The sequence below is a fragment of the Chinchilla lanigera genome, unplaced genomic scaffold (genome assembly GCF_000276665.1).
Source record: "Chinchilla lanigera isolate Chin_1 unplaced genomic scaffold, ChiLan1.0 scaffold00086, whole genome shotgun sequence".
Classification (NCBI taxonomy): Eukaryota; Metazoa; Chordata; class Mammalia; order Rodentia; family Chinchillidae; genus Chinchilla; species Chinchilla lanigera.
In genome coordinates this window covers 3,951,076-3,965,311 of record NW_004955487.1, presented here as the reverse complement: position 1 = coordinate 3,965,311, position 14,236 = coordinate 3,951,076, and the positions used below count along the sequence as shown (strand labels likewise).

At 53.5% G+C, this 14,236-nt stretch overlaps 1 protein-coding gene across 1 annotated transcript in view; it reads right to left on the bottom strand.

Annotated features, from left to right (window-relative positions):
• Window positions 1–5,561: 5,561 nt before the first annotated feature.
• The window catches only part of Tssc1 (tumor suppressing subtransferable candidate 1), a 94,282-nt gene continuing 85,607 nt past the window's right edge, over window positions 5,562–14,236 (bottom strand). Inside the window, exons 6-9 of the mRNA XM_005404376.2 lie at window positions 10,138–10,274; window positions 7,627–7,794; window positions 6,233–6,400; window positions 5,562–5,994 (exon numbers count right to left, since the gene is read on the bottom strand). Of these exons, the coding sequence (XP_005404433.1) occupies window positions 5,820–5,994; window positions 6,233–6,400; window positions 7,627–7,794; window positions 10,138–10,274 (648 nt within the window). The 3' untranslated portion in view covers window positions 5,562–5,819. The remainder of the gene's footprint in view (window positions 5,995–6,232; window positions 6,401–7,626; window positions 7,795–10,137; window positions 10,275–14,236) is intronic.

The following is a 14,236-nucleotide window of genomic DNA, read 5'->3' as shown; positions in this document are numbered from 1 at the left end:
ACACAGATTCCATAAGTCACCCTGGTGTCAGCCTCCACAGCTGTTGCTCCGCAATTGCCCTGGAAGAGGGGCCCTGGCTCCTCTTCCTGTGGGGCCCCATGCAGACCCACTCAGCCACCTTCCCTGGACCCTCACCAGAAATCAGCGTTGGAGATGAGCAGCTCTGTCTTCTCACCAGCCTCTGGTTGGGACAGGAGGCTGAGAACCACAGGCCAGGGGCAGGGGACATGTCACTAGTGCACCCCTTCATGGACACAGCAAGATGGTGGCTCAAGGACCACACATTTGATCGATTTGCTCTGGGTCACACAGCCAAGTGGCAGGATTACCAATTTCCTGATTCCTCTCCATGCCCAACTCTCTTTTTATAAGGGTGGGCTGGCAACAAGCCCCTGTCCCTGCACTGGCGGCAGCAGGTCAAGGGGACAAAGCTGGGGCAATGGAAGCTCTCTGAGGGCCTTGACTGCCAGCCCAAAAGGTGGTGTTTAACTGTGAATCGAGTGAGCCGGGGCTGTGCAGGCACCACAGAGTTGGTTGGTCCAAGCAAGTGAGGGGACCAAGTGTCCTCTGCCACCATCGATCCTACAGGCAACTGGGTTCTTTCCTCACAAGGAGGCTGCAAAGGACTGCATGGATGGATCTGAGTTGCAGTCAGCAAAGAGATGCAAGTGGCCCTGGAGGGGTGCAGGGGTATGAGTCTACACTTGATCTTAGCCAAAAGGTGTGAGTCTAGCGGCTGCAGGCAGAATGAAGCATCTCTATAGAAGAGATGGTGCGAGGCCAGCACACCTGTGGTAAGGCAGCTGAGGTTACACCACAGATTCACGGGCTGTGTGCTAGGTCCTCTGAGGACACCAAGCCCAGCAAGCACGAGACCCTCACAGTCCTCGTCCCCCAGCTCCCGACCTGGAAGTGCAGGCCGCTTTAACTGCAGGGCTTGGATATGGGCTCTTTGCCCCTGAGGAGTCCTCATGGGCAGTCAATGTTGTTGAAGTTCTCTGTTAATTCTTAGGAAATGGGCTTCTAGTACCGCTTTCTATCTGTAAGTCTCCATTTGCAGTGCAAAGTACTTTGGTAAGGCTCTTGTTTTTAAATAACCCCGTTTATGGCTTTCAATGTTTCAAAGTAATTAAGCTTCCATTTTTCATATATTTCACAAGAGCTCAGGTTGCATCCGCGGCAGTCCTGCAATTACCCATCCATTCATCTAGCGTCAAGTACTTTATCTGGAGAGAGATGAGGGGCTTTGGGTTGTTTCCTGGAATTTTCCATAGATTTTTGCAAGAGCTACAAAGAGGGAGAACCCAGCTCTAGAAAAGTCCCGGCCTGCTGGCTTGTTGGTTCATCTTTCAACCTCAAGAGGAAGGGTCTGGTAATGTTTGCAGACCTGATCCTTTGGGACCTGCACAACCCATCAGTCACCTGCACTGCACCTCCCAAGAATGTGAAGTCAGTGATGATATCCTCGTGCTGGGGAATACTCCAGCCACAGCGCCACAGAACCTAGCCACAGGCAAGAGAAGACCTGGGCTTTGCAGTTTGCTCATTGAGCTGTCGCTTATTTCATTTCATTGGTGGTTTTTCTTTTTTTTTTAATTTGGCTCAGAAATTTCTCAAATTTATTTACATTCGGCTGCCCATCTGTTTCACTTGCCCAGTCTATTAAAACCTACTCACCATCCATCCATCCACCCATCCATCCATCCATCCATCCATCTACCCATCTATCCATCCACCCATCCATCCATCTATCCATCCATTCATCCATCCATCTACCCATCTATCCATCCACCCATCCATCCATCCACCCACCCATCCATCCATATATCCATGAATTGAACCATCCATTCACCCACCCATTCATCTGTTCATTTACCCACCCACATATCCTTCCTTCCACCACCCACCCATCCACCCAATACAGCTTTTGAGCACCCATGTGCTGTGTCCTGAGCTCAGTGCCAAGGGCACAATGATGAATGGAGAGGACAAACTTCCTGGCCTCGGGACATTTACGGCCCATGGGAGAATGCACTATAACATTAACATTTACTTCTCTAACTAGTAAGTTCTAGGTAGAAAAGAAAACAGAGGCGAAAATAACAAGAAAGATCCTGCTTTTGATCAGTGGTCAAGGAAGGCTCATGGGAATGTAAACTGAGACAAGAAAGACAAGAGGAGTCAACTAGGAAAATGCCCCAGAGAAACAGTGCATGGTGAAAAAAAGCACCCACCCTGTGCCTCAGTCCCCAGACCAAGCTCCCCACTTCAGAGGGTCTATTTGGACCCAGAAGGCAGACCCTTCCCCATGTGCCGCTCCCGGCACCAGACCACCATTGTCCAGGTCTGTGTCCCCCTACCCGACAAGAATGTGCTTGTCTCTGGTTCTTTTTGTTGTTGGTGTGGTGGTGGGGACTGAACCCAGGGGTTCCCACTGAACTACATCCTATTCCTTTTTATTTTTGAGTCACACTCGTTTAATCACCAAGTTGCCCAGACTGGGCTCGAACTTGAGATCTTCCTGCCTCAGCGCACCCAGCATGCTGGGATTACAGGTCCTTATAACAACTCTGTAGAAATCTGTGGGACCGACTGTGACACGGAGCCCCTGAAGGCTGTTCAGCAGCCAACGGTGAGCTGCAGAGGAAGAAGGTGCGCTGAGTGACAGAAGAAATGTCCAGGAAGGTGTGATGAGCTCAGGGCCCTGGCTGCAGAGGCCAGGAATGGCTGGCATGAGGTCAGGGAAAGAGAGGGGGTACAGAGGGAGAGAAGGCCCCCCAGGCAGTGACCACAGGCAGCAGGGTGGGGATGTGGGAGGGGCTTTGGGAATTCAGCATCATCTGGATCTGGGAGCAGCCACATGTTGCCCGCTCAGCCTTCTGTGACAGTGGGCCTGGGGCTGCTCCGGGCCCATTCTGTGGCTGGTTCTCACGGAGGGCAAGGACATTCACACTCAGTGGCAGGAGTAGAGTCAGGTCTGCAATGAACAAGTGCCATGCTGTGGGCTCTAGGGCTTGGGAATCGTGGGCAGGGACAACAGCCTGTAACTAACATTCCCTTTGTTCATTCGATAGGCTTGGGAGGGGTTAGGCAGCTGGAGCAAGAGCCGGGAGAGAGCTGGCAGAGAGCCCGCAGGCAGGGAGACCTCTGACATGTGACCTTTAGGAAGCAGAGGCTAAGGCACAGAATGGAGTGCAGGCTTGGCGGCATGTGACTCCCAGCAAGAACGTAACCAGGCTGCAGGGGGAGGTTGGGGCTGGAGGATGAGCCTGGGCTGAGTGGGGACCCGAGGACAGGGGTGCTCAGCTGGTACCTCCTCCTGGGGAGCAGGCCTGCACCAGATTCAGAGAACACAAGCCCCATGCCATTGCTGGCAGGGCCAGAAGGGGCACTGGACCACATGCTGGTGAGCCCTGGAGCCAGGAGCAGAGATGTCCCTTGTGTGGGGGTGACAAGAACATCCTGGAGCAACTTCCTGTCCTTAGGACTGGGGTGGGTGCCATGGAGCCTCTTGCAGACCCACCACCGGTGAGGCCAAGGGTGATGACAAACAAGATCAGCGTGTCAGAAGCAGAGGCGGGGTCACTGTGGGCTCTGCAGGGTCGCCACGCTGGAGACCATTCCTGCCCGGCCCAGCCCAGCCCCGCGCTCCAGTTCTCCACTGCATCCCTTGGACCTAGTGTGGCCCATTTTCTTCTCATTCTTCTTTTCTTTTTCTCGTTTGCTCCTCGCTCCTTCACCTGGCATCTTCATACCCAATCTGCTCTTCCTGCCCTGCCTCCTTCTGGAGGTGCAGGTGACCCCGGGACAGGACAGCGGCAGAGAGCATGCTCTTCCTCCTCCCTGTCTGTGCTGAGGCTCCTTCAAGTGAGAATTCATCCTGCCTCTGGTCACTCAGTGATACCCCAACACGTCAGGGGTTTGACACCAGGTGCACCTCTCAGCATCCTGGGTGAGGCACACGATGCTCGGGACACACAGCTCTTCTCCAGACACAGTTCGCCTTACCCCGGTGGCCAGCAAGTCATGGACAGGGCCTGCATGGCTCAGAATGGGTGGGGTCAGTGCCCTGCTCTTGGCAGAATATGGGGGTCTCTCTTAAAGCCAATCTGTTGCTTGGCTGGGCAGCAAGGAAGGAGCACAGCCCAGCTCACTTCAAAAAGGATGGGGGCTGTGTTAAAGTCACCTGGTTGCCAGGCTCCAACAGCCCCGCAGCCAGGTGGAGCAGATGCCGCTAGGAAAGCAGGGTTCTCAGTGACCTCACTGGTCTGCAGCCAGACATGGGGTCCACACGGGCACATCACAGTGACATCTGCCCTGCTTGATGCCAACCTCAGGGCTGATGGCCCTTGTGCTGCTCAATCAGAGCCCAGATGCCAGGGTCAGTCCAGCCAGTGAGACTTCTTTTCCTTCCCAGGTGCCAGGAACAAGGGCCAAAGTCACCACCCCGCTCTACCTGCACCAGGTCTGAGGCACTGGGAAGAGGAAGCTCAGCACTGCCCTGCCAGCCCTGCACAGTGGAAGTGTGGGAGGCCTGGTTCGGGGTGTCACCAGGGATGCTGGGAACCTGGCACACAGGATGCCCCTCGAGCAATGTCCTCGCCCTGCTTGCGCCTCCTTGTCACCTAGCGTGAGAGCCACAGATGTCTCATGGCGGAGACATGGTACTGTGGCCAGCCTGGGGCTCAGAGCCCACAGGATGCCACTGGCCACACAGCCTCCCAGTCCTCGAGACAAGGACACTGGCCATGAGGGGTCAGGACAATGCTGTGTCCCATGTTTGAAAGTCAGTGGCAGGTCGTGAATCTCCTTCTGGGCTTGGGGTACAGCTCCCTGAGGCCCTGGGCTTGATCCCCAGCACTGTCAGACATGGGACACGGCTTTATCACCCTCCCTCCATGGACGCATGTTCCCTTCCTCTCTGACAAATCAAAGGGGGACAGTGTGGCTCTTCTCTCCTGTCCCAGGAGGGGCAGCAGCCAGACGGATGACAGGTCCCTTAGACAGAGGCGGTGGTGGGAGTGTCAGCCTTAGAGCTGTCCAGGCCCTGCCAGCTCTTACTACAGCTGGGGAAACAGAGGCATCAGGTGGAGAAGTGGCACCTGCTGGACACCTGGCCAGGTACAGTGCGACCTTCACAGCCCCTGCAGCTTATCTGGGGGGAGGCCAGGTGCCAGGCAAGCACAGAACAGAGCCAGGACCCACAGAAGGAGCCATGGATGGAGCTGCGAGCTCAGGGTGCAGGGCCCCAGAGGAACAGGCTGACAGCAGCAGCGTGAGTGTATGTGATGGTGGCCACAGCGGAGGTGGCCTACTCCCGGCCTCTGGGACAACAGAGAGCCTGACACAACCCGGGATGGTGCACAAAGGTTGGGGGAGGCTGGAGGCCAAGCCAGAGCTGAACCACAGCAAGACACAGTTCCAATGCATCCCCCAACCCTGGGCTCCCAGCCCTGCCTGGGACAGCACCACAGAGATGGCATGGAGTCATCTGTGTTGTCTCTGTGGGGAAAGATGAGGCCACACCAGGGAGGGCAGAGATCCCGAACGAACAAGCTGGGGCCTGCAGCAATTCTGCTCACTTTATTTCCTTCATAATCACAGAGGAGAAAGGAGTTAACATGGGGGACAGGACGGTGGGGGAAAGCCAGGCACAGTGGGCACCCAGCAGTGGCTGTGGGCAGCAGCTGGTCTAAGTCCCCCAGAAGGCTGCTGTCAGACTCTCCGGGGAGGGACAGATCTGCAAAGGAATCGCCTCTGTGGCTGCAGATCTGTGGCTCTGCCAAGGGACAGACGGGGATGGGGACACCGAGGAAGAGCTAGAGCAAGATGTGGTACTTGAGAGCCCTGGGCACCCTGTTGATGACCAGCCTCCCATCGTAACTCAGGGACGCAAACAGCCACGGGTCGGCAGAGGACCAGTCCACAGCATATACACTGTCCTCGTGCTCCTCATAGGTCGCAATGACATTGTCCTGCAGTGGCTCCTTACTCCTGCAACCCAAGAGACAGCGGTGAGTGAGGCACAAGGGTGGCCAAGTCTACCATGGGAGGGATAGTAGGCTGGGGGCAGTCCTGTGTGCCTCCTGTGGAAGCCCTGGGCCCACATGACCCCCTAAGACTGCAGCACAGAAGAAGACATCCCATTAAGCACAGGATGGCTCTCATAGATACCCAGGGACCCAGGGGGCTGTGCAGCAAATGAGACCGCTGTGTGTCGTGTGGCCCTTACTTCTCTTCTGTGTGGTGCTCCTCTGGGTCACTGACATCATCATCATCCACCAGGTGGCCGAAGGGCTCTGAGGAGATGGACACCATGTTGGAGAGGATGACCCTGCTGTCGCTGCTGCCTGTGAGGACCAGCTGGTCATGGGAGTGGTTGTAGCGGACACTCCACACCCTGCAAAAGGCATGGGAGGCTGCTGAGATGACCTGCAGGAAGTGAGACCTGGACAGGCCCCACACGGCTGACCCTGTGGACCAGGTCACACTAGGAGTCGCTGGTGCCCAGCCACGTTAGGGCTGGTGTCAGGGTCTCTGCTGTAGGAATCAAGCCTTCTATGTTGCTCTCAAATGCTCTCTTAGGTGCCAGCAAACAGACAGAGAGGACTAAATATCAGCTTACAAGGCAAAGGGCAAGGAATCACTGCTCAGCGCTTGAGACAGCTGTTCTCGAATTCCAAACAAAAGCTGCTTGCCCAGGAGAACACACGGAGGAGTGACAACGGGAGCACCGAGCTACGCCCCACAGTGCGTGCCAGCCGAGTGCAGCCATGGGGCCTGAGACCAGGCCTTAGCATCTCTCCAGGGGATGCTGGCTCAAGGATGCTGGCTGGGGTGATACCACAGCCACAGGCCAGGGAGCCTGGTGAGCTCAGCCTCCCCATTGGGCCAAGGACACAGCAGGCCTGGGGGAAGGGGGCTGCACCTGGCATGGCCACACAGCTGTCCTCAGCACAGCCCCTGTGCCACGGCCCTGCCCACCAGAGAGGGGGCCTGATGAGAGCCGGCTCCTCCTCTTCCAGGGTTCCCCACCGTATACCTGTGTGCACGCATTCACACACGCACCTTATTCCACAAAAAAGGATGCATCCCTTATAAGCTATTCCACAGCATGGTCTTTCTACTCATTTAGCAAGAAGTACCCAGCATATGGTAAACATTGAGATGATATTTTGGAGCGAATGAATGATCCTGGGCATCCTTCCACATCCATCCATACACGGATACCCCTCATTCTTCCTGACAGCGGCATCATTTCTGTGGCACGGATGTCACCTAATTTACTTAACCGATCCCCTATTGATGGACATTTGGGTCGCTTCCAGTTTTCAGGCACTGCAAACAATGCTGTGTGAACATCTGTGTGCATTTATTTTTGCATACTTGAACCGACACTGTTTCAAGAGAAAACAGAATCTAATGTTTTTCTTCTTTTCCTGCGCTTATAAATCACATTCGGATTCAGAATTAGTGTTTCTTTAGGAAAAATAAAACTGGGTTGATTGAATGATTCACAGCAGCACAAACGAAGCTGGTTTGTGCCTTTCCAAATGGTAAAGTAATTAGCAAAATAAATTACATAATCCCACTTCCCTAACGTGGCATGCAAACGAGTCACTGTACCAGTGGGAGTGCTCCTCCAGGGTCTTGACGGGCTCGGTGACATTCCGGGTGTCCCAGAACTTCACCTTGCAGTCGTCCCCACAGCTCGCTAAATAGTACTGCTTGTTGGGATTGAAGTCGAGGTCACGCACCAGCTGTCCGTGGGCGTTTTCTATACAGTAGATCTGGCTGGGGACGGAGGAAAAACAGCACGGCATCCGTATTACACACTGGCCTCGCCTCTGTCTCCCAGGGCTGTGCCCGTATGGGCGCCTGGGTCTCCGCTACACTCCTCCCCTGCTTGAGCAGGCTGGGCATGAGGTGTCAGAGGCCAGAAGCCTCTCACAGCAGTGTGCTGGCTCTAGTGTCCCAAGAGCACAGCTGATCCCCTGGGTAAGGCGTGGAAACAACACTAGCTTGCTGCTGTCAGCATGTGACCTCGCGTCTTGGGAGTGACAGTGTGCCAGAGAAACTATAACAGCCACACAGAGCGGGACGGGCTTCTCTGGAAGGACACTGGAAGGGTACAGGGAGCTGCACTGGAAGGCTTGCAGAAGGGTGCAGCAAGGACAGAAAGGGAAAGGAAAAAGACAAGAGAAGGAGGCAAGACAAAGTGCACCGCAGGTATCGGGAGATGTTTGTGAGGAGACAGAGACAAAGCTGAAAAGGTTACAAAAACCACCAAGGAGACAGTGGTGTTGCCCATGTTGGGTTTTGGAGTTCAGCTGTCCACACCCCTCGAGGTGCAGCTGCTGGAGGGCCAAGGGTGAGCTGCACAGAGAGGGGTGTTTGAAATTAGCCAGTGGTTTACGGTGTGCACATGCACACACAAGCACATGTACACATACACACACAGAGGGCACATATATGCTTCCTCGCATGTATGCATGCACACCTAAGGTGGGCCCAGCCCTTCACAAGGCCTGAATTCAGAATATCCTGCCCCTTATGGCTCCTTCCCATGCCATGTACCCCAAACAGGGGTGGGTCACCCAGGCAGGCAGGACAGAGGGGAGACAGTGGCCTGGATCTCACACTGGCTTGCCTGCCTCCCCTGCCAGGTGGAACTCAAACATCTGCCATCATTAACTTCCGTGCCAGCCTGGCTTTGGGGGAGCTGGTGAAGGAGCAGGAGCTCTGAGCCTTGCAATTATCTTTCCCAGGGCAGAAGGCTGTTGTGAGTCCCTGCTTTCTGACACAGATGAGTTCTACTCCTGTCATCTTTTCTTCCTATGTTGGAGCTCCAACCCTAAGACATTTTAAATCTTGATCTGGCTTTTACATCCCTTGTTTTTTCATTGTCTTAATATTTTTCCCTAAAATAAAAGACATTAAACTTGAAGATCTCTCAAGTGAAACAAGCAAAAGGTATAAAATTAAAATGGTAGCACATTCCCAGGGTGCTGGATAGGCACTTATACATGCAATAATTACTAACGGAAGGTCAGCTGTCTGCTCTGACATGAACCCGTAACACCTTCTGGATGAAATACCCCAGGCATCCTGGCTAGGTGAAGACCAAAGTCACAGGAGAAAAGGAAGAAGAGGTGTAGCCTCTCTTTGCTGCAGCCCCACATCCTACGGGAGTCAGCACCTCATCCCAGGCCACCTGCCACACAAGGTCACTGCAGGCTGCTACCAACAAAAGCTATGTGTGCCTTGTTTTCTGTGGCTTCCTTGTTCATCCTTCCAAGAGCAGCGAGGACAGGAGAAAGGACTGCAGGACAAGGAGACCTAGGCCTCCATAGGAGAGTGTCGTGGTCTGTACCGCCCAAGGCTGCCAGCAACACAGGGAAGGTGATCCCTGCTTTGTACAGAGCTGCACAGGCCTCAGGAGTGGTGACTGTTTATTTATTAGCCCCTGGGTTTTCAGAGGGGCTTTGGAACGAAATTTTAAAGGTAAGCCCCCACCCTGGAAGCAACTCGAGTTATTGCATGATATCCGTCTCTTCGGCTCAGTGATCAATTATGGTGTGCTGAGGGGATAAACTGCATCTTTAAAAAGCTTATGCGGGCGCCCGTCACCATAGCAACAGACGTCCCACCATCACTCCTGTGCCTATCAAAATCACAACTGGAACAGAAAAATAGCTCTTGTTTGTTCCATTAGAACTGTGGTGGTTGTGGATAATTACTTAAATGACAAAATATGATTGCCCTGCAGGTATGTCTCTTAAAAGCACGGAAATGGTCAAGGACAACTCCTCGAGGGAGATTTCACTGGGAGACTGCAATTGCCACCTGGCTCATGTGGAGACAGAGTGTCCTTGTCCCTGTGTCACTCATGAACAACACTAAGACCTGGCTGAACCCGACGCAGGGACAGTGACACAGGATGACATGCAGTCCACTGTGGCTTGCACGCAGCAGGTACATGAGAATGACTGGGGTGAAGATAGTTTCCCACAAAGGTGAGATGAAGACAGACAAACCGCATGCCCCCAAGTCCGCCTGGCTCTTCATTACCTCTGTCACCACTGGCTTCCTTCAGGGAAAGTGAAAGGGGAGAACTGGGGACTGAAGGTCACTGACCTCATGCTGCGTGTGTCCCAGCCGCGGAGGGTGGTGTCATTGGCAGTGGCCACCTGGGTACAGTTGTGATGCGGGCTCCAGCGTCCCGAGGTGAACCTCAGCTGTCCTTTCCCTTCCAGGGAAGCAGAGCTGGCCAGCTGGGGACCCCAGGGGAAAAAGGAGAGAAATTTGAACTTTTCATAAAAAATTCAAAAGGACATCCTACACTTTTATGCATGTTATGGAAAATAATTATTAGGATAAACTAGGAAGCTCTTTGTTTTCTTTCCTGAAAAACTGTTTGAACCTTATTTGAGGGGAAAAAAAACTATAACAGTGAGAACAGCAAAAAATAGAAAGCGTATTAATAGACTTCTATTACAGAGGACTTGCTTGCAGGCCTGTGATTAGAGACAATTGGCTCAAACTTGAAGAAAACAATATGAAATAACTCAAACATCTGGTTTCCCCAAGACAGACACAAAAGGAGTCCACATGGCCAGCTCCAAGTAACAAAGGGATGGACACATTTGCTTAATCAAATACTGTTTCCGAAGCACTTCCTCTTCCGCCCTTCTCTGGAGGGCTGGAAACGCTCCTGTGGAGGATAAACAGACTTCACAGGCCTGGGAGAAGTGCTCCCTCCTGGCCTTCATTTGTCCACCCAGTGGCATTTTATGCTCAAGGCCCAGCACACTGGCCATGCTGTTCTTTCCATTTTGGGTCTGAATACCTCACATGGTGATTTCTAGCAGCAGGGGGTCCCCAGGGTGGCAAGCTCTGTGCCACCTCCTCAGCCTCCCCCCAGCCTACGCTAGTAACCATCACTTTACTCAAACTCTCAGAGCCATCTCCAGGGAGCCATGAAAGCCCCCTGACCACACACCCAGGGCGCTGGGGGACGTGAAGGCCGTGAAAGCATCAAGCCTGGGCCTCTGGCACCAGCAGCCAAAGCCGGGTCGGAGGGAGTCTGGCTGGAAACCACAGCACTGAGGGGGCTGGCAGCAGCACAGAAAGGAAGAGATGGGGCCCTCTGGGAAAAATCAAGAGGTCATGACCCGCTGTCACCAACAGGAAGGAGCAGGGGGAAGGACACAGAGACCGCAGTCTCTGGCTGGGGTTGCCCCCATGTGGAACAGGCTGGGGACAGACTGGGGATGTGTGTGGCACTGAGAGGTATAGCAGGAGGGCCGTGGCATCACAGAGACCAAAGTCCCCAACATGCCTGCGGCAGGCGGAGGGCAACGAGCAGCACAAATGCCAGGAGCACACGAGCCTGGCCGGGTGCTGCCATGAGTGTCTGCCAGCCACTGCGGGCCACTGCTGTCACTGGTGGGGCAGGACACACAGCAGCCGCTGCTTATGGGCCAGAGCATGACAACTGCAGGTGACACAGACGCGGGGGCTCAGCTCTAGCTGGAGTTCAGCGAGGACGGTGCTGATGTGCAGGGAGGGGAACGTGGCAGTGGGAAGCTATGGCACCCAGGTTACGAGCCACAAGGAGACAGGAAGCCAGCGAGGGATGTCGAAATAAACCCTCACCGCAGCTGCGACAGGACAGTTACTGAGCCAGGAGAAGCAGGGCAACGCTGTGGTGTGGAGAACTAAAAACAACTCCAAAGCCGCATTCTTTAGAGTCAGGGTGGCTCTTCTTGGCTTTAACCTTTGCAAGTTAGAACTGGATCTATCTTTAACCTCCACACTGACAATACAGAGAAACCTCTGTAGTATCCCCTTTGGGTTAAAAAAAAGCCAAAAAATGTTCACAGGTGTTCTTTCAATTTGGGAGGAGTCACAGTTATCAGGTAGGTGACTACTCTTCAATGACAATGTAGATGCCAAAAATATAAAATGAACAAGCGGGAAGAAGGAAAAGGCTGTTCATGTTCTCTAACTGGTCAATTCTGGGTTCCAATCAACTTCCTGTTAAACACAGTGAGTCCATACCAAACTTTTCAGAAACATGGGATTATGGTCCCCCAGCATCACTGTCATCCAGGGCTCTCTGCACGCTGTGTATTCTGGCTCTGGAAGATGCCCCAGATGTTGAATCGGCAAAGCTAAGCTCTGCCTGGAGCACACATCAGCCGAGGCAGCCAGGGAAGCAGAGATCAGCAGCCAGTAGTGGCCAGGACAGCTCTGAAGACCCCACCAGGGCTGGTGGCCAGCTGACCCCTCCTGTGTAGCTCCGTGCCCACACTGTCTGTGACACTCACCTCTGCCTTGCTGGTTCTGACAAAGCCACTCTGCAGAGGCACACAGGACAGCAGTAGAGAACTGGGGCATCTCAGGCCAATAGTCAGCAAGGAACTGGGGAAACTAATCTCTCGCTCACCCACCCCAAGAACAGCCCTGGCTCCTAGAGCCGCGGCAGGGATCTGGAATCAGACGTTCTCTGACCACAGACCCCAAGACCCTCTAAGACTTCACAAGGAGGACAAGCTGAGGTGACCCAGGACCCAGATCAGCCACAGGTAAGAAGCACAGGCTGCATGAAACAGGCGACTCTGTGGCCACCTGTGAGATAACAAGAGGTGCTATGAGGCAGGCAGGACACCAGAGGCACGGGAGGCAACTTAGACATGGGCTCTGGCCCTTGCTTGCATTACAGATGGGAAGACCAGACCCCAAGAGAGACAGTGACGTGTCCAGAGCCACACAGCCGGCAAGAGGCAGACACGGCCTGTATCCTGGCTCCACTGGTCATGCAGGAAAGCCGGTACCCCCAGAGCAAAGGGACCTATCCCCAAAGGTCTAGACGCTCCAGAAGGTACAGTTTAATAAAAACCCAAGAGGGATTTCACACACATTTCCAAGGGTCTGCTCAGGGCAGGCAGCACAGTGTAAGTCCTAAGGTTCATCAGTCACATTTTTGGGTTTCCTGGTGATGTGGGGACGGAACTTAGCAAGGACTCCATGGGGCGCCACACACACGGTAATCTGGTTTTCAGCATTAAAGAGAAATACTCGGTGCTTCCTGTTCCGGACAGGATGATGAAAGGCATCCCGCAAATGTCTTCAGACAGGCCGCTGCTAAGGCTGGGATGGGAACAAAGAGCACACCTCCCTGTGGGGGCAGCGCTGTGACCCATGTCCCCTCCAGCAGTGCGCACACAGCATGCATCAAAAGAGCCCCGGTGTGAGGCTTCCAAAGACAAAGGCTGTCTCCGCTGCCATTGGCGACAGCCAATCCAGGAAGAAAGCAGCCAGGTGCACAAGGCTGTGTCCACAACAGACTCCTATGCTCCTGCCAGTCAGATCGAGACCAACGAGGCCAGCACAGCAAGCCACAGCAGAAGGTGACAAATGTCAGGGCTGCAGTACTCAGTGTGTAGGAGGCATGAAGCATCCCAGCAGATGCACTACAGCTATGAGCTGTGTGGAGTGGGGAACGTGCTTACATGAAAGTGGTGACTACCCTAGCAAGCCACTTCCTGTCCCCAGGCCTAGGGCTGCTCTAGGCCAAGCCTGACAGGCTTGTTCCCTTCAGCAGTGACCAGTTCAGGCATGACACAGGGTGGTGGCTGATGGCTGGATAGAGGCCTTTGTGGGAAAGAATTTCCTTACAAAGACAAATGAACACAGACATCAGCTTTCTCTTGTCTGGTACTGTGGAAGTCTGGATGTGATGACTGGAATAGCTGCAGTCACCTCTCAGTCATAATGGCAGAGTAGAAAAAAACAAAGTACAGAAGTCCTTGATGATGCTGAGAAACTGAACTAATCATCCTGGAATCACTTCATTTTCATGATTTTTGTGACATCAGATAATAAAACTTTCTTCTGGTTTAAGCCATTTCTGTGACTTGCAGTCAAATGCCACCCTTACAAAGCTTGGTTGGCACTGTGGAAGTCAGTTTGGAGATTCCTCCGAAAACTAGGTCTAGAGGTCCCATTCAACCCAGCTATCCCCCTGCTGGGTATTTGCCCAGAAGATCTAAAAACATCATAAAAAAAAAAAAACAAAGCTCGGTTGGAAATAACCTCTCCAGGCCCTGTCCTTGTCTCTCTAGCTGGGAATTCCAGTGCCAGCTTTGAACACAAACATCCTGCAAAAAACAGAAAGAAGAAAGAAAGAGAGAGAGAGAGAGAGAGAGAGAGAGAGAGAGAGAGAGAGAGA